Source organism: Elephantulus edwardii, unplaced genomic scaffold (genome assembly GCF_000299155.1).
Source record: "Elephantulus edwardii isolate Elephantulus edwardi_28Jun2011 unplaced genomic scaffold, EleEdw1.0 scaffold00003, whole genome shotgun sequence".
Classification (NCBI taxonomy): Eukaryota; Metazoa; Chordata; class Mammalia; order Macroscelidea; family Macroscelididae; genus Elephantulus; species Elephantulus edwardii.
The window spans coordinates 21,365,330-21,390,839 of record NW_006399753.1 but is presented as its reverse complement, the minus strand read 5'-3'; the positions used below and the strand labels follow the sequence as shown (position 1 = coordinate 21,390,839).

At 40.2% G+C, this 25,510-nt stretch overlaps 1 protein-coding gene across 3 annotated transcripts in view; it reads right to left on the bottom strand.

The window, feature by feature from the left end:
• The window catches only part of ENPP2 (ectonucleotide pyrophosphatase/phosphodiesterase 2), an 88,323-nt gene that overhangs the window by 55,449 nt on the left and 7,364 nt on the right, over positions 1–25,510 (bottom strand). For all 3 annotated transcript variants that reach the window (XM_006879320.1, XM_006879321.1, XM_006879322.1), the window contains exons 3-8: positions 15,821–15,976; positions 13,914–14,039; positions 9,960–10,020; positions 7,708–7,805; positions 7,018–7,097; positions 6,081–6,200 (exon numbers count right to left, since the gene is read on the bottom strand). In XM_006879320.1, the coding sequence (XP_006879382.1) occupies positions 6,081–6,200; positions 7,018–7,097; positions 7,708–7,805; positions 9,960–10,020; positions 13,914–14,039; positions 15,821–15,976 (641 nt within the window). The remainder of the gene's footprint in view (positions 1–6,080; positions 6,201–7,017; positions 7,098–7,707; positions 7,806–9,959; positions 10,021–13,913; positions 14,040–15,820; positions 15,977–25,510) is intronic.

Here is a 25,510-nt window from a genome sequence, read left to right as displayed (position 1 = left end):
GGGGATATGGGCAGGGAGAGAAGTGCAGCAATGAATGAATGGAAATCCAAAATCTCTGTAAATGCTCATTAAAATTATTTTTTAAAAAAAGCTATAGATCTCTGCAATTTAAAAAAGATTAGCTAATTTTTTTAAAAAAAAAAAAAAACAAACACCCCAGCATGTAATATTCAGGCAAAGACTTCTTCTTCTTTTAAAAAACTATTCTTAAAAAAATAATAAATAGAAATCTCTCACACCTTGCCTCTTCATAAAAATCACACTGATCATCTTTTCTAAATTGGGCGAGTGATCAGCAAAGTACAAAAAGTGAACAAATAAGAGAGAGTGCTTGAAATAGAAATCATATTGTAAACTCTTAAAATAAGGACTCCCAGCAGTAATAAACCTAATCCCTCCAAGTGAACGGCAAGTGGTTCAATAATGACACACAGAGAAAAAAATTCTTATGTTATGAGGGTTCACAAAGTCTCCCTGTAGGGGCTACATCCACACGCTTTTTTCCGAGAAGGGGTCCAGTGAGGAAGCACTACAAATTGGCTGAACTGTTTCCACAAAAGAAGAAACATGAAAACAAATCTCCAGGGTGACAGGAAAGGAAAAAAGTCTTTTAGTTCCTGGTTGATTCCGAGAAGTGGGAATTAGGATTTCTCTGAATTTGAACGCAATATAAATTTCCTCAAAAACTGGGAAAGCAACACAGCTAAAAAAAGAAGCTGAGAAGACGGTGGGCTTGGGCTTCCTGACTTTAATCCCAACATTCCCTCTAGCGCTCTATTTTGTTTGCTGTAACAGCTTTCCAGTTTTGTGATCTAGTTTTGAAGAATGCAAATGTGAAGAACACTGCAGTTTCTTCGTATGTTATTAAAAATAATTACCTCTTCCAGGAAGTTTTCCTCACTTAACTCCACTCAATTCAACATTTCATTCCTTAATATTTGCTCCCAAACTCAGTTATATAGTTCTTTTATAATAAGCACAATAAACATATTAAGGCATGTATAAAAGGCTCCGCTGCTTAAACTAGCCCACAGCCATCTAGTCATTTCCGATTATTCATGATAACTCTCACTGAGTCTCTGAGGCTGTAAATCCTTATGCATATTTTTTTTTCCTTTGAAGCAACTGGTGGATCTGAACCACCAATCTTTTAGTTAGCAGCCCAACACATGAAGTACTAGGGTCTAAACACCAAATTTACTGCTTCTTTAAATTATGCGAGTGTGCAGCCAAGAGAGAAGGCTAGAACTTCTGAGAAAACAAAAGTAAACAAACAAAAAGTAATTTTAAGAAAAATATGAACTACTGCTCGATTCCTTGTAGTAGTTCTCTGTAGAAGCATTATTCCTTTGCATTCAAAGCATAGAACTGGAGACAAGAGAATTTGGAGGTCCACAGGAATGATTGGGGCATGACATCAACAGAAAAAAGATGATGAAAATTCAAGAATCACAAGACAGTGAAGGCATATGAGGGTCAGGACATGGCAGAATCAACTGGACCAAGCAGCTACTGACAAGGTGATGAAGGACAGAATGTAAGTGATGAAATTATTGTTAAGTGGCCACAGAGCCAAGAGGCCTGTTAGAACCTTGTCCCCAAGGACAATTCACCCTAGAAGAAAAAGAGGCTACATGTGTCTTGAAAATGATGCAGGTCAGTTTAAAACAAAAAACAGTACTGGAGAACCCGAACCTGCCAGGCTCTGGGTTAGAATCTAACGATAGAAAAAGAAAGCAAGCAGATCCTTGCCCACCATGGAGCTCCAAGCACTCATGGGAACAACGCATTTCAGACAGATGGAGTCAGATTATGATAGAAAAAGCGTCATTCACGTTAGGTTGGAGGAAGGAAAGTTAGGGAAAGCTTCCTAGGAGTAGGCTCTTCAACTGAAGTTTGCATGAGAAATAATTAGTATTACTTATTAATAACTAGTAGTGAAAGGAGCCTGGAGAACCAGGGTGGTGCCATAAATTAACAGGAAGATTAGGGTTCAAGTCCACCCAGAGGTGTCTGGGAAGGAGGACCTGGTGACCTTCTTCTGAAAGATCAGTTAATACAAACGCTCCAGAGCACAGTTCCTCCAACACACTTGTAAGGACGTGAGTTGGACTCAAATTGACAGGAAGTGGGGCTGGGAGGCAAAGGGGCCCAGACCAGGTGAGTAGGGCCCACTCTAAGTATACTAAGATAAAGTACAAAGCACAAACGAACTGTATTTATAGCAGTATGTGGAGAAGAAATGGCAGAACAAAGAGTAAATAAATTTCTTGAAAAGAAAGAAAAGCCTCCAGCTACCAGGAGGCAGGATCAGACACGGTTCCTTTCTGCCTACTTGGGTTTGCTATGCGCCCAAGTCCATTCGAGGACATCTACCAACAACCACATTCCAGGACTTGCACTTCCCAGGAAAACAAGCCCTTTCAACTGGAAGCAGGCCCCTGCTCTGCATTCTTCTCTTTGCTCTCTTTCTGGAACATGCCATCATGCCCGAGTTTCCCTTCTGCAATAAGTCACCAGGCACGGTTACTGTGCAATTGCATCACCGTAACCAACAGAAAGACTGGACTCCAGGTCGTGCATCTTGGGAAGCAATAAGGACACATCTGTTCTTCCCAGCATCGACTGCTGTGGAAACAGTGGATTTAGAGGATTTGAACTGAGGAGAGGGGTTGGTCTTGTTTCTCTAAACTCCACACTGTGTTCCCCTGAGAGCACCATACATTCTCCACATGACTGAGCTCGTATTTAGATCAACTGGGGAATTTCCTCCAATCGCAGATTGCAAAATGACCACATGGAGAATTCTCAAATAATTTCCTCCTATCGCTGCAAAATGACCACATGGAGTCTTCTCAAACAAACACACTCGAGGAACACCCTTAAAACAGATAGGAAATGTAGGGCCACTTGGTGACAGCTAAGGACTTCTTGTAGTGCTTTCTGAAGCCCAGCTAACAAAAGCAGACTAGAGGCAAGAAGCTGCACTGCAATCCCAAAGTCCGGCAGTTCCAGTCCACCAGCTGCTCCACGGGAGAAGGACGGGCAATCTCCTTTTTGGCGATGAACTGACAGAAAACTGATGGAGTGTCAGCTATGAGTCAGGTCTGACTCGACGGTACACAACAACAAACAAGAAGGATATACACAGCACAATATAATACTAAGCTAACAGAAAGATGAAATGGAGTAATCTTTTACAAATATTTGGAATGAGATACAGATTATTATAGTTAGGCGCCATCAAGTTCACTACGACCTGTAGTAAATCTATGACCAATAGATCTGAACCCTGCCTTTTCCTTTGCATTCCTCACCGTCTATGATACGCTCACGCCCACTGTTTCAGTCACAGTAACAACCATCAATGTTGTTGAGGACCTTCCAGTCCTTCTCTGACTCTGCAACTTTCAGATCAGTAAGTACATATATTCAGATGGACGTTACTCCACTACTTGCTTTATCTTGCCTATCACACCTTCCACTTGACTAAGAAGCGCCTTGCATTCATGGCTTAATCAGATCTCCATATTCTCTAGCTAAATATCAAATAAGTCTTATTTCATTTCATTTTTGAAGTGTCATTTAACTACACATCTAACTTTTTTTAAAGAACAATATCTCTATTCAACTGTTTTCCTCCCCCCACCCTCACCCTCACCACTGGTGACTTTAGGTGTTGCAAAGCTCCCTAAATGGTTTGGAAAAAAGCTTAAGAAGTGTTAGTAAGGCCCATCTTTTCTTACAGAACATTTCTACCAAGGTATTCTTCCTACCTATCCAATTTCAAGAAAATAAGTTTTTAAATTATGGCTACCATACTGACTTAGAATTCTAATGGTAATCAGCTTGTTCAAAACGACAGACTGAAGCACAAGTCCATTCCACCACAAATCTCAGTAAGCATGAGGGGAGTCCTAAATTTGGTCAAATGTGTCAACTTTGAAAGTTAGCAAGGGCCAGGCAAACAGAGTTGAAACAGAGTCTTCACTTCATCGGGCAGGTTAACAGCAGTGCTCTGCTGCCTTCTGGGAGGTTAATTAACGTGTGGGCTCATCCTCTGAGTCATGCTAACCCAGGGGACACGGAATATCCACACAGGGGGAAGGCGATCCAATTTGATAAAATGACTATCTCTCTATATACTTTGTGGTTCTGCAGGCAAATTTACTCCCATGATAAAATTAACACAAAGGGCCAAAGAGCCATGGCTTGACAGAGCTCTAATTTCAATCATTTCTATTTACTCCTAAAATATTCTTCCATCATAAACGCTGTTTGTGAAAGCCACCCTGTAAACAAATTTCACTCTGATCATAACCTAGGTCACCAGAGACTTCTGGGAGTCCAGCCTGAATAAAGACAGCAGCAGCAGAACCGCCCTTTCAAAGAACCATTCTGAAAGACATACAAGAAGCTTTCCAGTGTTCTCTTTTAAAAAAATGAAAGGCCCATATTTATGCCTGCACACCAATTTATCTATTACACAGTGTGAATATTTTTATCATAAATGACCTCTTCGTAGAGAGAAAAGAACTGAAAGAAGAAAACAGTTTGTGAATTCGCTTTCTCTTACTCTATAGTCCCCATTCTTCACATAACCTGCAGGCGGCATTTGCTTATGTAAAACCCTTCAGGGATGGATGGGATACATGGCTTTGCTTATGTGAAACCCTTCAGGGATGGATGGGTACACGGGCTTCTCTTTTCAATTTTGCCCCCAAATCTGTTCTGCCTGGAGCAGCTGACTATTATTTCTTCAGAATGTTTCTGAAATTCACCCCTATGCCACCACTTCCACCAATACCGCCCGACTGTAAATTTTCTCACCTCCCATTTTTCTGTGCCTAATTGCACACACCCACGTACACATATATGTATGCATTTCAAAGCATGTACAGATTGCTTGGAGAGAGACATTATGCTTGAAAAAGGTGGTGGGTCGGTGAAAGAGAGTATGACCCTCAACCCGATGGACTGACCACAGCGACTGGAGCAATGAGCTCACATGTCAGGGATGATGAGGACAGCACAGGACAGGACAGGGTTCAGATATGTTGTTCACAGGGTTAACATGAGGTTCACATACTCAACTCCAGGGCACCTAACACCACCACCACACATACGTAAATTTACATATATCTCACAGCACATGTGCACAAGTTTGTATACACGGACATGCATTTAACTATAGAGTTAATTTTAAAAAAAAATAGTATCAAATCTATTTCCATTTATTGTTGTTCATTTTATGTACCACAGAGTTGGAACTGACCCATAGCTGGCCTTCCAGAGGGTTTTCAGAGGCAGTTAATCGCACTGAAGGAGACTGCTCATCTTTCTTCCATGAAGCAGTTGGGGGTCTCGAACAGTGTGCCTTTGGAATTGCAGTGCAGCTTCTTGCCGCTAAGCCACCAGAGCTCCCTTTTCCATTTAAAGTAACCCTAAACTTGCTGCCCTTAAGGTTTCCAAGGCTGTAAACTTTGTGGTTGGAAGCAGGAGTGGCATCCACTTCCTGAACATCACAACTCTGGAAACTCTATGGACTTGGATAAATGTCGATAGTTGTAGAGGGGCTTCAGGTCTTTTGTTCATAGGGTCGCTATGAGTCATGCTCAACTCGAAGGCAGTCAACAACAACAACAAATACTTATGGAGGGAGCTCTAGTGGTTTAGTGGTAACGAGTTACACTGCCAGCCCAAAGGCAGAAGGTTCGAGTCCACTCACTTCTCTCCTAGAGGAAGATGGGAGTCTCCTTCTTTGCAATTTGTAGCCTTGAAAACCCACACTAAAGGACCAGGCAGCTCGAAGTCGGTTCCAACTCCACAGCACTCAACAACAGCAATCTCTAAGGCAGCAGATTACCAAACCTTTCTCCTGTGGATTGATGCGTGAAGTCAACCTGCCAACTGCTTGGTTAGCAACTGACTGCTTTAACCACTCCATCACCAGGGCCTCTTACACACGTATATACATAGGCAGAGATACATACACAGGATACTGAAGGAGAAATTTTGGAATAAAATTTTTCCCCGTTCACACACAAACACATATGCAAAAATGAATGAATAAAGCTTACCGGTTGGCCTCCCCACCATCTGTGATTAAATTTCTCTCGCCCTCGAAGATGGAAATTAGCATCAAAGACAGGATCATACATAGAATTGCCAATAATTCCATGTGACTCTGGATACAGCCCCTTGGTATAAAAGCAAACTTAGAGTTAAAACAACAATAAGGTGATTCACCTGTACTACTTCCCTTAGCAAGTCTCCTTACATAGCAGGTTTTATAACACTAGAACTTCCAAATGATATAAAATGTATGCAACCTTTATGTACATCTGCTATCTAGACCAACATGAAAACTATTATTACAGCTCACAAAAAAAGAGTTAGTCTTTTTTTTTTATTTTAATGAAAATTTACAGACTTTGGATTTCCATTCATTCATTATTGCACTTTTCTCCCTGCCCACCACTTTCCCCAACAGTTAGTATTTTTAAGTGTTGTCATTTAATATGATGATATAACAATTTTCTATTCCTATAAATTCACTTTAGTTTGAAATTTACATATTTGTCACTCAAGGAACTTCTGTTTCTAAATAAACTTTTTCTTCTTCCTCATTCTATTATTTCCCTAAATCAACCAAACCTTAAATAATTACAATAAAGTGATAGATTATTTTTAAAGAGGAAAAAAGCTAAACTGAAACAAGTTAAATCTTAAAACATAGCAGAAGTCAATGTTATTATTTGCACACTCAGAAAATGAATGCTATAACTTTTTGGCATTTGAAAGATGCTGTATGTATTTTGTTCAAATCAATCTGCTCCTGAAAGGATGTCTCAGTTTTAAAATTATGATGAAATATAATTGTAACTTAGAAAACTGTAAAGACGCATTTGCAGAGAAAACAGATTTTCTTTGAACAGGCTTTTCAATTTCTCCACTGTAAGTCACTGCAGGATGAAAGTAGCCTTATGAATGCGTATCATTTGAAAAAAGACTTACGGTGGCCAAAGTATATAAGTTAGGGAAGGTTTTTGTTGGGTAAACGGGTCTCATGTAGGGAGAATGTGTGCCACAGGACCCTAGAAACAGAATCCCACATGTTAGAACAAGAACCAGCAAGAATCACATCATGTAGAGAAATCCCCCCTTTTTTTTTTAATTAATTTTTTTTAAATTTTACACTGGTTCACTTACAAATTTCATATACATTGTTTTTCACACTGGATCTTTCCCATTTGTTTTACCCACCCCTCCCTCCACCTATCAAATTTTGTGATCCTATGATTAACCACCCCTCAACCATTCTTATTCTCTCTGATCCCCTCCTCACCACCTTAGATCCTCATATACCTTTTACTAGTTATTTATTTCTACAATAATGGTCATATACAATATTTGTCCTTATTGGACTGAGTTAGTTCACTTAGCATAATGTTCTCCAGTCCCTCCCAAGTTAGGTAGTGATTTTCAAAATCATTGCTCTTACTTGCTGCATAGTATTCCACAGTGTGAATGTATCATACTTTCTTAATCTAAGGTATCAAAACCATACATTGCCTTTACTTTCATATCTCAAATAATAAAATACATTTAAAACTATGAGTCCCTACACCTCAAAGCCCACTGCTGAGTGGTTAATTCCCAGGCCATGGATTCAAAGTGAGAATACAGAATATGAAAATCACTTACTTAGTTTTTCAATATTGGGCATAACCTTGCTGCCTTTCTTCATGTACGATGCACGAAAACCATCCACAGAAAAGATGATCAGTGGAGGATGAACAAACCTTAAATAGAAAAAGCATTAGCGTCTCACTGCTCTTAGTCTTCCTCAGCATTTTCCAAGATACAATTTCAAAGGAGGGCCTCGCTATAATCTGAACTTGAACCCACATAGCTTTTGAGAATTCAGAAGTCCAGGGATTACATGGCCAAAGTCACAAAATGTACCAGGAGAAGACGAGACTCCATATGTTTCTTCCACTGCTCTCTTTCACCTTGTAAACAAGGTTTGTTTATCACCCAAAGAACTACTATATGACGCCTAGAATATCTATTCTTCCAACAAATACCTGGTGGACCCAGTCCAAAATTTCCTCTTTTATAATTTTAGCTGCTAACTCTTCTGAATTCAAGAATCAACTCATATCTCTTTTATGGATCTTATTACATTATACTATAATGATGTTGACAGGTTTTTCTACCCTACGAGTTCCAAAGGGCTGTTTATTTCCATCATTTTTGTTGATTGCTCTCATGAGCTTAATAAAGATCAAATGAACTCATGAAGGAATAATTCAATGAATGAAGGATTATGGCATTTATAGCAGTGGTGCTTTTATGACTAGGTCTAAGCATTTATTTAAAAATATTTATATTTATTTATTAACTCATTTAAAATGTCATTAAATGTATTGAAGATCCCTGATCACTTAAAGACCGCACTGTTGTCTAGTCAGGGCTGGAGCTGATGAAAGAGGATCTTTAATTGATTCTAAAAAGTTCAGTCAGATTTAAGAACTCTGAAAAATGTGAAAAAATATTTCTAATAGTCTGAAACTCATTCAGCAAGGATAGGTTTAAATGTCTCAAAACCACATAAAGAGGGATATTTTTAAATGCTCAGACGAGTCACTTAGAACAATACTACATAAAGATTCATTATTACTGTGGTTCGTATTATCACTTGGAAGGTATTTAATCACATATACATTTCCCTTCCTAGCCCCACCCCCAAAAAGCCTCAGCACACTTTTAAACAGTCATAAATTATTGCCATTTCATTATCCAGATTCAAATCCAAAGAAGTTTCAGTGGTCTATGGGGTTAAAAAAGGGACAAAAATAAGAACAAGTAGATCTCTGGATTCTGTGTCCTAGGTGGTGCTGCCTGAACAAAATGACAAGGAAAAAAATATTTAAAAAATAAATAAAAACACATGTACTACTAAAAACTCATTTGTTGGAAAAGTTTTTCCTGCCAAGTGTTTTAAAGGTCTACAAATTTCCAACAGTTTCCTGGTACATGCAATAATTGCTTTATGCAGGTTCCACTTGGGCTGGTTTGGTTTTTTTTCGGAGGGGGTCTCTCAGGTTTAGCTGTCTCCCTGACAGAAGCAGTGCTTCAGTGCTGTGACAAGTTCGTGCAGAGTCTGATAGGTGTTGCCATGTTGGAAGACAGCATTTTACAGGACATACGGCTCTGCTTAAATAAAAGACCCAAACCAACCAGAGGTAGCACTGAAAGAAGTTAGCACTAGAAATACCTTATTCCTTCTTCAGGGACACACAAACATGCTTTATAAAACCGTCAGCTGAGGTGGCATACAGGGAGGACGCAGACACCAACAACTGGACACATGCACAGGCAAAGCCACCAGTTACCAGGCAGTCAATTCCAATTCACAGTGACCCATACACATTGGACTGGAACCCTGCTCCATATGGTTTTCCATGGCTGGATTTACAGAAGTAGATTGCCAGGACTTTCTTCTGAGGGATCTCTGAATGAAAGTCAACCTCCATGCTTTGGTTAGCCATTTGAGCACACTAATCTTTGGTACTATCCAGTGACCCCATAGGTGATTGTTGCTGTTATGTGCCATCGAGTTGGAACGGACTTACGGTGGGCCCTCTAGTGGGTCTGCAGAGGTGGTAAATCATAGAAGATTACCGATCTTTCTCCCTGAAAAGCTGATGGATTCGAACTGGCTATCTTGGAGTTGACAACCAATTCCTTACATACTAGGCCATAGGAGAAATTAATAAGCAACCCCCACTGTAAGATAGAATGTCAGCTTTTATCTGATGAATTACTCAAGAGTACTCAGAAGTAAGTATGGCAGTGTTATACTGCTTCTCTTGCTTACCCATCAATTCCCTCTGCTGTTTTACATTCACCAACTAACACAAAGCTATAAAAGGCTCAGAAAGCACACTTACCCTGCAGGGCACTCTGGAGCCTTTATTTCCTCACAGTCGTCATCTACCCAGTGTGATTCTCCTGCACAGAAAGATGGGCAATTGCTGGTGAGTCTAATCAGAAATACCACTCAAAGCCTTAACAGTACATTCCTGGACCTGCGTGCTAGCCCACGCTGCTTATGGAACACAATCTAAAAAAGAAATTCTTTTTTTTTTTTTTTTCAATTCTTAATTAGAATTTACTGTCTGTTCTAGCTTCCTAGATTGTAGCCAAACATGATGAGACATGACCGTTTAAAAACCTCAAGTGTTACCAATGCAAGTCTTCGCCATTTAAAGAGCTTGCAGATTTTAAAATACACCAGTGGCCCAGAGGGCCATTTACCTCCATCAGTACAAAAGTTCACGAAGATATTGTTCTACAGCCTAGTTTAGGGAGTCACGTCTGGGGCCTGAGATGACTGTGAGCGGCCACCTAAGATGCGAATTGGTCTCTCCTCATACAGGGCACTCTTTAAAGGCAAGGATGGTGCAGCTTTTTCTCACATGCACTGCGCATGCTCTCAGGACGGTCCAGTCCTTGGAAAAAGGTGTCATGCCGGGCAAGATAGGGAGGATTAGTGAAAGAGAGGAGGATCCTAACCTCCGTAGATTGACACAGTGACTGCAGCAATAGACTCGAGCATGTTGGACACAGGGAAGATGGTTTAGAATGGAGCAAAGCTCCAGTCTGCTGTTCACAAGGTCTCCATGAGTTATAGTCAACATGGCAATACTAACAACAACATAGAGAGGCAATGAGAATGAAGGAAATAAAAGTCTCGAAGAAGAAACCAGTGCACCAGACTAAAAGCCCACAGACCACAGCCTGAGACCAGAAGAACAAGATGCCACATGCTACTACTTCCAAAGACTCAGTCCAGGGATACTCTAGAAGGGCCAGCAAAGAATGAGAAGAAAATGAAGAAGAAAAATAGCAATCCCCAACAGAAGGCTAGAGCTTCTGGACTGAGAGAAATTAGACAAACTCCCCAGACCACTAGCCCCAGAGAGCCTTCAAACTTGAAATGTGAAGCTATCTATGTAGGTCACTGTTCAACAGAATAACAATTTGACCTATAAAGCAAACAATATAACTCACAAATAATGTTACCTTGAAACAATAATATGTTTCCATGAAGAATATGTTTCCAAACATGTTAACACAGTTAACATTTACCCAAAGCAAAAATGAGAGGGAGGATGGGGGCGGGCAGGGAAGTTAGATCAATGGAAACAGAATAAAGAGAGTGGAGGCAATGAGGAGGCTGACACATTGTTGAAATGGTAAAAAACAGCAAGAGACAATCTGTATAAATATTGTTAAAGGAGGACCTAGCCTGTGGCTTGAACTCTCTCCTAAAACATAATAAAATAGTATTTGTTAAAATATACAGCAGTGGCATCAGTGAAGAAAGTTTTACATTTATTGTTGTTGTTTTTGTTAGGTACAGTCAAATCGAGTACAACCTATCATGACCCTATGAACAACAGAGCTGAACCCAACCCTATCCTGTGCCATAAGGTGTGGGTTGCAGTGATACTGACAGTCACGCCACAGGTGTGTCAAGTGCCACAAGGGTCACCAAGAGTGGACAAGCCTTAGTAGAGGTCTCAGATTTAGACAGACTAGGAAATAAGACTGGCCATCTACTTAGATTTCAGGCCTCAGAAAATCCTACGAACAGGAGAGGAATGCTTTATGTTTGTAGCTCTGCAGAAATAAACTAAAATAAATGAATAGTTGGAAGATTCGCTCCTGGAACTAAACATATCGAAACCATAAACAGCATGGCACAGCTTCTCATTAGAGAGCAAATGGCATCTTAAAAGCCACAGAATGATAGGTAAAAGATTGCAATACAGAGATCACGTGAAAATGGGTCTTGTGTACAGACCAGGAATTTTGGAATTAAAACCAATGCTATCCTTTGTTTTCATCTGCCACAAATATCTTAGAGTATAAACCTAAGTCACATGTTACTCCTTTCGGAGAAAAGGGCCAAAATGTTTAAATGAGGCTTCCTTTGGAGAAAAAGAAAAATATCTCCCAAAAAAATGATCATAAATTGCCTTAAGCGGAAGGAAAATTTGTGTTCGACTTCCACAAAATGCCTCTGCTGTAAAAAATTTTAAAAAAAAATATACCGGATATCTACCATAGTAAATAAGAATCTAAGTACTGATGACGGTGTAAGCCGTTAGCGTTCTACTTACTTAAAAGAGGGTAAAGGAGCCCTGGTGGCCAAGAGCTTAAAGCACAGTGCTGTTAAACAAACGTGCTGGAAGCCTGGAATGCCCAGCTGCTCCAGAGGGTAGCCTGAACACCCCAGCCACCCCACAAGATAGTCTGAACACCCCAGCCACTCTGTGGGGTAGCTTGAATACCCCTGCCACTCTATGGGGTAGCCTAACACCCCCCCAAGGTGCTCCAGGGGGTAACCTGAACCCCCCAGCCACTCCATAGGGTAGCCTGAACCCCCCAGCGGCTCCAAGGGAAAAAAATGTGGCGGATTGTGGTCGGCTTCTGTCAGGATCACAGCCCCGACGGTCCTATGGCTCTGCTCTGCTCTGCTCTGCTCTGCTCTGCTCTGCTCTGTCCTATTATTTCACTTTGAGTCAGAAAGACAATGAGTTAAAGGAGGAGGCTTTACCACACCCGTGACACACACAGTGACCAATGACATGTAGGTCTTTTCTCATTGAGCTTATTTTTCTTCTACTAGCTTTCGTGATCTAATGGAACACTTGTTATATGGGGAAATAAGACGCTAAAGGAAGTAAATTTTCAGTCAACTTTGTGCTTTGTTAACAGTTACAGGAATGGTTTGGGTAGGGAGACATTTCCAGAGTCAGGACTAATACAACCCCTGCTTGCCACAACTCCCCACTGCACACATCTCACATTTGACTTGATTTTCCCTTAAAATTTTGCACCAGAAACTCTTCCCACGTGTTCCAGGCCACTTTGCAGTGCCACAGAAACACAGAGGGACTTAATTCAGAAACCAAGAAAGGTGATTTACAAACCTTACATTAAGAAGAGTCTTTCATCTTTCCATTACTTTGTCTAAGTAGGTACTACGGTAAACTCCTTACAAAGCAGGAATTACATTCTTTATATTTTCTGCAGACTCTCTATTTTATGAGAATAAAGGCATTCTATTCTATTTAAAAAGCCGTGCAATGTCAACACATATACATGCATGTGTTTGGGGAACGGGAGCTGGCTGGTCCCCTCATCTACCTGTTCTCCATTCCAAGGCAGCAACCAGTATCTCAGCTAACACAGTTTCATTCTGTGGGTACAAAAGCTATGCTCCCTCATTTCAGAATGACAACTTTCCAGAGCCCCCAGTGAAGCCAGTCAAGTTAAAACTTGACCTGAAAGCAGGTCCTTGCACCTGCCCCACCTCACACCTGCTCCTTCCATATCTGGCTTGCTCACATGATTTTCCTGCAGAGCATTCACTCAGTCAACTAAACACACTGAATCTCTGCTCCAGGCCCTGCTCCTAGGGAGCCCACCTAAGACAGGATGTCTTCAAACTTTTATTATTTTGGGTCTATCCAATTATAGAATTTGGGTTTCTTTCAGATCATGAATTGCAGGGTAGCAAATTGAAGAAAGCAGCATTGGAAAGTACAAAACACAATTCAGTCCCTCCACTCAGTCCATTAGTAGGGTGGCCTAATGGCAAGGAACTGCACTATCAACCTGAAAGCAGGCAGTTTGAATCCGCCAACTACTCCACAGGAGAAATACAGGCAATCTCATCCCATGTGATCGTTGACCCCTGAAAGCTGGAGTGTCAGCTATGGGTCGGTTCTGACAGGATGGTGCATGACAACAACAACAACATATTCACAATCCCCTGGGTCCCCTGGAATATCTCCAGCTTTCTATTTTCAAAGCTCAAGAGAAGAACGTACCTTTGCAAACCACTTGGTAATTAGTACAGCAGTCTCCCCTGGCCAAGCAGTCCTCGGAACAATGGCACGCATTGTCTTCATTTCTTACTTCTCCACATCTGTCCTTCGTACACTCCCAGCCACGAGCTGAAATCATCACAATAAAACACTTTCACTGGAGCACATAACCCAAAGGCAGGAGACCACATTGCTGCAAGAATGAGAATCCCACACCGTTTAATCTGCCTGTGAAATGTGAGTTGGCCTGGTGCCTAGATGATACTTGGAGGACATACAAACAGGGCAAATTTCTAATTTTTCAACTTCAGAGTACAAATTGCAACTTGATTCCTTCATAAAAATGAATCCTGAGAGCATGAAAGTATACCCCTCCTCTTCCTTTACTCCTATGAAGACGTCTGTAAAGTGTGCGGTACTGAAGGTCTGTGACGGGACTACCACCACAGAGATGGGCACAGTAGCTTGACTCTTTTCAGAAGCAGTTTCACTTAACTTTAATCAGTCCTGATTTAAATCTAAATACTGGAGCGACTAAATGGCCTCCACTTGCTATTAGACGTATGGGAGTTAAAGTCCTAAAGAGATGTGAAGTATTTCAGGAGGCATAAAAATACTTAGATGCCAGTCATTGACCAAAAAAGGTGGCCCAACTTGCAATAACAGGCAGAGATCCTACATTCAAGGAGACTGGTCCACGGGCTATAGATTTCTGTCTGAGCATATCTGATTCAGGGCTCAAGACACAATCCTGCCAAGAAGATAGATTTGGAAAAGTAACATATTCCTTTTAACTCAATTCCTTTGTAAATTGGAGCATCGACAGCAATAAAGCTTCGTCTCACATACTTTGGTTATATTGAAGGAGAGGCTATTCCTTGAAGTGGGACAGAGAAGGCCCTTAGCAAGAAAGAATGATGCAGCAACTACAGCAACAGGGATCAGATCTGCTTCCATGGAGTCTCTATGAATCATAGTTAACTCAACGGCACCTAACAACAATATATTCATATTAAAGAAAGTGATATATTCACTTGATTTTTTTTAATCTGCTAAACTATAGGCTCTATGATGTGAGAAATCACAACCCTCTCTTCACCATTTTCTCTCCAGTGCCTGAGATTGTGCTTAGAACACACTGAGTGTTCAAAGAATGTTAATTAAATACCATAAAAAAATCATAACAATATAATACATTTCTTTCAAGTTAAGCTTGTACTGAGCAACACCATAATTAACTCACTCAATCAATCTTGAAAGGCAATTAAATACAATAAGGAAATGATCCTACAATATCACTAAAGAAAGGGACACTATTAAGACATTGAGAAGGATTAATATAAATCAAAATTACAGGGAGAAAGTGGGGAAAATGCAATTACATTATGGATATTGAAATTAATGTTATAAAATGAAATGGATGCATGAGTGAATGAGTCTTTTTCTTTGCAAACTTTCACTCAAATTTTAATGAATACAGTCTTAAATTATTTCCACAGTGTGTTCTGTGTTTTAACTACAAGGGATATCTTAAAAAACAATGCAAATACATTTCTTGTCTTCAGGGAGCTTATATATTTCAACTGGAAAGGTCAAACTGTAAGTAAGTTAATAAATAAAAAGGTAATTTCAAACTGTGCCAACTGCTGTGAATAAAATAACAGGAGGACATTGCTATAAAGAGATGAAGGGGGGGGTGTTGACTTGAAGATAAATAATAACTAAAGCTAAAGAGAGGACTGAGTGGAGCTGCTTAGGAACAAAAGTCAATCACATAGCATGTTCATTATATAACCAATAATTATTCAAGAAAAAACGACTAAGATCCACCATCGTGTGAATCTTACCAAGCTGTGTAACAACAATGTATTCCATCATTTATTGATAAAGAAAACAAAACATTTGCCTACCTGTCTTCAGACAATGCTCGTCAAAGTCATGGCAGCAGCTGCTGTAACTCTTACACAGGTTGTCACACCGACAATCGGGGGGCTCCATCTCTTGGAGTTCATAGCATCTGCCCTTACAAGAGCCAGAGGTGCTGATCCAGGGCGAGTCTGATAACACTGCAGGAGCGAGACGCACAGAAAATGGGATGAGCAGGTGGGTCCTGAAGCCACATAAGGAGGCACGAGGAAGCCGTGCAGTGTGGTGATGCCAGCTGACCCTCTGGGTTGAATGTCTGGCTCCATCAACTAGCTATGAATCCTGGGCAGGCTATCTGACAGCTTTAAGCCACAGCTTGCTCATGTGTAAATGGCAGATTAAGAAAAGTAGCACTAAGTTGTCATGAAAATGTAACAATCCTTGCAAGGCAGCTGGCATGTTGTCAGAGAGTCACAGCACATAGCCAGTGTTGGCTACTGGTTTTACTGCTCAACAATTACTGTTGTTACAAATCTCTGCATGGCTAGAGCCTCTGTGGATGCTATGATGCTGACAGAGAGCTGTACTTAGCCCTGCACTTAGAAACAGGGCTTCTCTAAGGATCTACTTTTAAGGGGATCCACCAGGTATTATTAGCACTCGCCAAATTAGTGGGGGGAAAAGAAAACCCGTAAGCTGGCGTCCACCTGTAAAATCTTACACTTAAGAGCTGGGATTACTCAGATACCAGCTGCAATCTCTACTTGTCAAAAGCCTCTCTTCTTTCATTATATTTTTAGGCTATAATTACACCTTCAGAATTCAAGCTCAACTAGAAATCTCAAAAGTGGAAATTCAGGGAGATAAAAGTTTCACAACTTTGTAATACATAAATAATTAGTTGTTGTTGTTGTTGCCATGTAAGGCCAAGTCAGAGCTGACCCTCCAGTGGGTTTTCAGAGGGTATAAATCACACAGGAGAAGAATGTCCATTTTTCTCTCACAGAGCAGCTGGTAGATTCAAACCATCTGCCTTTGGGATGGCAGTGCAACTCTTTACCCACTAGGCCACTACAACTTTAAAAATGCCTATGGATCATTGGCTCAAGAACTTCACTGCTAGAAATGTAGCTCTCGGTAAAGGGGAACCCCCAAAATGGTTTGCGGTCATGAGGAATCACTCTAGTCATCAGTAAGAGACTGTACAGCCCTTAGAAAGGATGTGTTTCATCTGCAGTATTACGTTGTTGTTGTTGTTGTGACTGTTGAGCCAACACTGGGCTCAGCTGACCCTCCGTGTAGGTTTTCAGAGGCAAGAAGTCACATGGGAGGAGACTGTCCGTCCTCCTTCCTTCTCAGCCGGTGGGTTCAAGCCACGTGCCTCTGGGATTGCAGCACAACTTCTCACCATCAAGCTCACAGGGTTATACTAGTAGATAGATGTTTTGTGTTGAAAATGGATATAAAGATAACATTAAGGAGAAACAGAGATGAGAGAGACAGAGAGGACAGGGGGGGAAAATGAGAAAGGGAGAGAATGATTGAGAAAAGGGGCAGGTAGGCGTTAGTTTTCCACAGGCGCAGGTGTGAACAAATTTTTTTTTTTCACCTGTAAGAAACTACTTGTAATAATTTCTTCTCTGAAAATGATACTGAGAAAGAATTTACTTCATTCTCCTTTCTCTCCGGCCTTCCCAGGTATTGCTTCACAAATGGTCACTACAAGTTGTCTGCTGCGGTCTGTTTGCCAGCTTCTTTATCTCTCTCTGTGTCTGTCTTGCATGCTGTTATTAGAAGTGGCCACACTGATTTTAGACTCATAGTGACTCCATGGGGTTGTTTAATCATCTCAGGGGATGTAAAATCACTATGTCTTTCTCCCAGAGCTCCCAGGTGGATCTGAACCTCAAGTTTTTCAGTTAGTAAGTAACCAAGTGATTAACCTTTGCAGTATCAGGACACCTTGCTTCCTTCAGAGAGATATATAAACATTAGCCTGCATTACCCTAAAAAAGGAATGTCACTGACAAGTGTGTTTATGGTGAGGTATTTGTATGTTCTCTGATGGCTCTCTCCATTAGGAGTTACACTGCTAACCCAAAGGCCAGCCCTTCCGGCAGATCGAACCTACCAGCACTTTATGAAAGAAAGATGGGTAATCTCCCTATCCCCACCCCGACATGTGATTTGTTGTTGCTGAGTCCCATCCAGCTGAGAATGACTCATAGTGACCCTGAATAACAGACCTAAACCCTGTCCTATCCTGTGCCATCCTCATCATCTCTGACACACTGGAGCCCAGTGCTACAGTCACTGTGTCAATCTATTTCATCAAGGGTCTTCATCTCATTGACTGACTCTCCACCTTTCCAAGGAATAGCCTTTCCCAAAGAATATGAGAAGAAGCGTCACCATTCTTGTCTCCAAGGAGCACGCTGGCTGTTCAGATATCAAGACCTATCTGCTTGTTCTTTTGGCAGTCCATGGGATATTCAATACTCTAATACCACAACTCAAAGACATTGATTCTTTTTCTGCCATCCTTATTCATTATCTAGCTCTCAGATGTATAACAAGTGATTGAAAAGACTATGGTCTAAATCAGGCACACCTCAGCCCTCAAACTGAAATCTTTGCTCTTCAGTAATTTGGAGAAGTCCCTGACAGTGGGCATTCCCAGTAGAATACATCTGATGGCCAGGCTGCTGCCACCAAGGGTGTTGGTTATGGATCGATCCATGTAAGATGAAATCACCAACAATTCCAAGGTTTTTTTCCAACTATCATGATACTCATTATCATTACATTGCTTATTGGTTCAGGAGTGAGAATTTTTGTCTTTGTTTGTTTGTTTGTTGTTAAGATGCAATTCGTTCTGAAGATCCATTTGATCTGCTGTGACAAGTGTTTCAAGTCCTCCTTACTTTCAGCAAGCAAGATTATATCATCTGCCTGATATAAGTTGTTGACGAGTCTTCCTCCAATCCTGACGCCACGTTCTTTCTTCATAGAATTCAGTTCCTCGAATGATTTGCTCAGTGTTCAGATTGAAATATTGAAGGCTGCAAGCCTGAAGTGTACCTTTCCTGATTTTAAACCATATAATGTCCCCTGCTCTGCTTGGACAACAGCATCTTGTTCTAAGTATAGGTTTCATATGAGATAATTAAGTATTCTGAGATTACATGTGATTTACAGCCTCAGAAATCCAATGAAGCTCATCTGTGAGTCAGTTCCGACTCCATTGCAATAAATTTCACTTGGTTTTGATGAAGGGGTTTTTTTTTAGATTTATATTTCTTATGTATTTTCCAATTTTTATCACTAGAATTACTATATTTAAAATCAAGCAGAAAATACATAAACAAAATATAATGTAAATGAAAGAGTATATAGAATGTAATGAAGATGGATGAATCACAATGCATATGAATGATAAAAACATTAAATTTTTTAAAACCAAATAGAAAAATAAAAATAGGCAGAGAACAGCTGTGAAATGATGTCTGTAGGTTCAGCTAAGCTATTTAACTGAATATTCTGTTCAGTTAAAGTCATCTATCTAGTTTTTATGACATGAGATCAGCTCAACTAAAGCAAACAGATTCACTAGACCATGGGATGTGAAACGTCTTTGCATGGCTGATTCTGGGATGTGGAAACACATACAAACCGCACCAGTTCAGTTTAGGAAATAACGTCAGAGTCCCAAAGCCAGGCCCTACCTCTAATCTAGAAACCACATTTTCTATTGACTTTGGCCAACATATCAAAAGTGTAAGCTGGACCACAAGAGACTATGAGAAACAAGAGGGGGAGAATTGGAAAAAAAGAAAAAGGAATCTACATTAAAATGAATAAGATCAGGCAAAATCTGCAATCGAAGTCTTCTATTTGCGAAGGGGACTGTGGACACAGAACGATCCCAACATCCCTCCAACACATCCTGAGTAATAGTCGTTTTCCTGGGCTGCAGATGTGAATCTGCTTAGCCAGGCTGATAAGCTGAGACCCAGAGAAGAAGGCACAGCCTTTCTCTGGTCTCCTCCTTTTTACGGTGTCCTAGAACATGTTTAAATGTTTCCTTTTAAACCCATACACTTAGCTTCTCCCTCCTCAGAAGTTCTTCCCTCTGTTACTTTGTTTCTAATATCTCTAGGAATTTGGTCCGTTTTATTGGTCTTTCTTCTTTCCATTCAAATCAGCCAGCTCTTTTGCAGGAAAAAGCTGTTCCAATCGGCTCCTATGAAGGTCCCAGCATCAGAAGCTGATTGGGGTGGTTCTGTGACTGCCCTATGAATCAGTCAGCTTGACGGCCAGCCATGGGTTTAGTAAGGGCTTAGAATCTTTACAGGAGTAGAATCAATTCTTTCTCCCAAAGGCCTGCTAAGAGGGTTCAAATCTCCAATCTTTTGGTGATCAGCCAACCTTTTCTCCCTCACACCACCAGGGCTTCTTTACTGCACTTTATTAATAGACCTAGGAAGAGTCCAGGACCTATAACAATGACAGTCTCAAAAGTCTGCAAGTTCTTCCTTCTTTACAGGGCATGGATATTGCGAAATATGGATGGGGACCCTGTGGTTCTAGGAGGTGTGATGGAAATTGGCAAAGTTGATTCTGGGGGTCATTTCTGAGGCCATCCAGAAGAAGCAGGGACGAAGTCAGAGTGTGGGGTGCATCTGATGGAGGCACGGAGCTCCTTATCCAGCATTTTCTTTTCCAATCATTTTATAAGGTTCAAGTGTACTTTATTCCTATTGGAAAGTGTGTTCTCTTACTTCCAAGATACAATTCAGCTCCAGGATCTTGCCAAACAAATTTTGTAGGTCTATACATATAGAGGGTTGGGGTTTTTTTCCCTAAACAAGGGTTTCAATTTTAAAATATGTATTTATATGTGTAGAGATGTGCATTAGTGTGACAATTCTGTACATTAGTTATTTTTCAAATTCTGTAACTTAAGAGAATCATCAATGTAAAACTTATATATTTCATGCAAATTCAAAGGCGGGATTCAAATAGCAGCTGTGGTGAAGAAATTTTAGTTAAGTAAAACTTTATCTCTAAAATATATCATCTTATTCTCTACATTCAGAGGTAATACTATAGAGCATTATACTCAAGGTTTTTACTCCAAGATACTGGAGAAACTATAATTTCACTAAACTATTAGAAAGAACCTAATTCATGACAAGAGTTATGATCCACATATGACTTCATCCTGGGCTTCCAATCTTTCCCTTGAAATCTCTGCACTGAGCAGGAGTGCAGATTGGGATGCTAGCCAAAGGGGAAGTTTTACTTATATTTGAAAACTTTCAGCTTACTTGAAAACTGGAAAGTTCTGTCATTTAAATTATGTCTGTTCCTATTTTCAATATTCAAGAGAGGGTACAGATTGTGGTTATATCACTTATTTTCCCCCAAGCAAAAGAGCCTCAGTGATGCAGTCAGTTAAGTGTTGGGCAGCTAATCAAAAGATCAGTGGTTCAAATCTACCAGCTTCTCTGCAGGGGAGAGATGAGTTAGTGTGTGTCCATGAAGATTTACTGTCCCTGTGGGGCAGTTCCTGTTTGTATTCTACTCAGATATAAAACAGTTGTATTCTACCTATTCACAGAGTCACTGTGAACTATAAATGACAAAGCTACAGGGGTTTTTTTTTCTCTCAAGAACATTGAAGGACTTATTCTCCTGGACCAGAAATCCTTTGGCAGCACAGCTGATCACTAGACCACTACCTGAAAGATTGTTAGTTTGAAATCACCAAGAGAAGGAAGGTCTGGCACTTTGCTTCTGGCAATTAGAGTAGATGAGGCTGCCCAGTCATAGAATTTAATATTATGTCTCTGCTTAACAATATGAGTCATTTTCTCTGGTCACACTTTTAAGATGCCACTTAACTGTAAGAGTTAAATACTGTATTACGCCTCCTCTTGGAACTATGAATCATGCTTTCTGAGCATCACTTCTTACAAAGAAAGTTACCATTTTGACTTGATACTTTGGCCTGATGCCTTAGCAAAGTGGTGTTCTCACCCAGGTCCCTATGTCAGTGTCTCCGTGTTCTAAATACATGAGATCACACTCTACAAATACTTACCTCTAGGCTGTCACTGTTCTCTCCTTGTCACAGCTACTGGGTTAGACTCCACTGTGATTTTAAAAAAATAGGTCCCCCTAAAAAGTTTCCAAATAACCCATTGACACTGCATTCATAAATACAGAATCTTCCTAAATGACAAAAAAACAGATTTCTACATGATTTTTAAAAACCAACCAAAGTAATTCAGCCAACTTCTAAATGACTCAAATTGTATGTATCTCAGAAATTCATGGCGTAAGTCTCTGTGATTTGCAGTGAAAAGGTGTCATTGTATACTTCAGGCATTGTTTACTTAATAAGTTATACACTGAGACATTGACTTCAAAACATAGCTGAAGGGGAATTAAATGTATCAGTATATGCTTGACATCTTATAATTCTCTTCAGTCTGAATATAGTATTTATCTTTCTTAAACTTTTTTTTCTGGTAAAAATAATATCTCCATGTCCCAAACAGAAAAGCACATCTCTAGACCTAGATTTTAAAGTCTTTGGCTTCAAGATCCTCAGAACAATCACTCATGCAAAACAAAAGAACAGCATTGCCCCAAAAAACAACGTTCAGAAGGCAGGAAGCGGCAGAAAAGAACAAATGGATAAGAAGGATTGATGGATACGAGAATTACAGAGAAGAACTGAGAAGAGTCTGATGACCCTGTGAGTATTGTCATAGATGTGATAAAACAATAGAAGGATAACTGGTAAAGCATACAGGAACTCAAGGGGGGGGGGGGGACCAGAGGAGGGGAGGATAGGTAGGGGTGAAACCACAGGGCTGCACAGTTTGGTGGGGGGGGAGCAAATGGGAAGGATCTGGGTGAAAAGACAGTGTAATAATGATGGGTAAGGTCCAAAGGTGATGAATTTTATAAACATAATGCATAAGAATGATTGTATCAAACACAACATGAATGAAGAATAGTGGGAAACACAATGTATATAAACTTGGTAGGCAAACCAATTTAAAAAATAATGTAAAAAAAAAACAACTCACACACACATACACCAAAATGGTTATGAATGGCTGAATGGAAAACCTATGTGTTTGCAAATTTGCATTCAAATCACAGTTTGAGGGGAGGGGGCATGAATGAAGGAAGCAAGGGGGGAAAGGAAGAATGTTATACTGAGGGAACTGCCGCAAATGTTGGGAAACTAAAATGAAATTTCTTTGTAAACTTTTGTCTAAAACACATATTATTTTTTTTAAAGTCCTTAGCTAGTACAAATATGCCTCAGAGAGCTGGACAATGACTAAGGATGACAGAAGAAGAATTGATTCCTTTGAGTTATCATGCTGGAGAAGAGTCTTGAACATACCATGGCCCACCAGGAAAACACACAGGTCTGTCTGGGAGAGGGTGAAACAAAGTCTTTCCTTGGAGGCAAGGATTTTGAAGCTCCATCTCACACACTTTGGGCACATGGCCAGGAGAGTCCAGTCGCTGGAAAGAAGGACATCATTCTCAGAAGAGTGGAGGGACAGCACAGGAGAGGAAGACCCCAGATGAGATGGACTGATACAGTGATTGAGGCAATGGGGAAAGTTGTGTCAGAATAAAAAAACTGACTCAGGACAGGGCAGGGTTCAGAGCTGCTGTACATAGGGTCACAGTGGGTCACAGGTGATTGACAGCACAAAACAACAACAGTACAAATGGTTAAGAATCTTAGCAGTGAACCGAGAAGTTGAAAGAAGAAAGGCCTGGCAATCTAATTTGGAAAAATCAGCCACAGAAACCCCTGACAGAGCAAAGCTCTCCTCTGACACAGGCAAGGTTGTTATGAGCCAGGGTGGACTGTTACTGGTTAGACAGAATTGTTACTAAGCTCCGGCTGAAAATCAGATCATTTGACTGGAACTACCTTTTTCATTAGCAAAGAATTTTTCCAGTTCTGGCAGGGACAGTTCCAAATTTTTAGGAGTTCCTTTAAAAGACATGGTTCTGAAAGTCTTGTTCATTTTTGTTGATTCAAGAACCTAGGTTAAAAATCTATTGAAGACTGAGATGTCTGGGTAAAACAAACAAGGGAAGGGAACCTTACAATTTAAAGATGTATGAAAAACCACTCCACCAAAGCCCTATTTAGCTAAGAATGGAGAAAGTTTGTGTCCTCTTTAGAGTCACATCTGACAATTTCATCCCACTGAGTTAAAGTCCCCTCTCATTTCTACATCACAGTTAGCATAAAGTTACATGACAAGACACCACTTGTAAGTTTGTTTTACATTGTTTATACATCTGGCAATTCTACAGACTCCTAGAATCTGTTCTCCCTTTGTTTAAGTAATGTAGAATGAGGCTACTAAAAGCCATCAAATGAACATACGCTTTTATATCCTTAGTAACCATGTTCTGTGTTCTTTATGATTCACAAAGAAAAGCTTTACTCAGACAGTTATTAGCAGCATTCTTCATTTCATATTTACCCATGAATTTCATTCACATACTTTTAAACTTTCCTTTCAAGCCACTAAAAAAAGTATGATGAATTGGATGAGCTTTCAAGTCCTCATCAACCATTCATTCACAAGCTCACAAATTTCCCTTTGTCTTTCAAGTTGTAAATTGCCTAGAACTCAGAAGAGGATATTCTGCTTCTCCCTGCAGAAGAAGGATTGTGAGGTGTATCCAACTTCAGTAAAACAGACACCCTGATAACAACACTCCTACACACAAATGAGTGTATACACCTTAGTGTACACACACACATACACACAGAGTTTTAACTCAAATTAACCACGTTAGGTATAAGAGACAAAAGTGTTGGACTGAATGGTATGGGTTATTCTAATTCACACTGAGAGTGTCTTCCAGCTATCTAATTCATTTTAGTGCTCATTCCTTTTATTCAACAGAACTATAATTTGCTATGCTTGTTTCAGATTTTATTTTAAAACATACAGCTTTCCCTACAAACTAGTAAGGGGAGGGAGAAACTGCTATTACAGCATGACTTTCAATAGATCAGTAGGTGCCAGAAATAAATCCCACTACCAAGTGTGTTAGTTAATTCATTATAACAGCTTGTTTACAGAACCACAGGTCCACAGCACAGCAGCAAGGGTATATCAGCAGGATGTTCTCAGATACTGGTGAGGATTCTAAGAAGCTCTGGTGCTTCTGAATGGAAGATCCTGGTCTCAGTAGGTGCCATATGTTAATATCTTCCATGTTTCTTCTATTCGGTGAAACCACCTTGCAGCATTGAACTTGGAAGGATTTCTTTGCACCTACCAAAGGTTTGCTGTAAATAGGCGTGGCCCCTCTTCCTCTGAATGTCTTGCTCTGACAAGAGTTCACCAAAAAGTTTTCTCATGTGAAATCTGGTCAACAATGGGTCACCAATCAAATCTATCAGTTGTGTAGAGATCTTTCTGACATACATAGCATTAAAGAGAAGAAAAAGGCTTAAAACTGTCAATGCTGTGCTTTTACCCAGTTTCTAAAATGTATCCGTGGTCCTTATTCAGCAGGAGTCAATCCTGGAGCTTAACCAGCTGATAAGCAACATCAAAAGAAAACTTCTTTCTTTTCTTTTCTTTATTTGGTGTAGGTTTCCCAGAATAGAGCTCGATTACAAGATTAAGTTTCACATAATTATTATTTTTTATATCTTATTT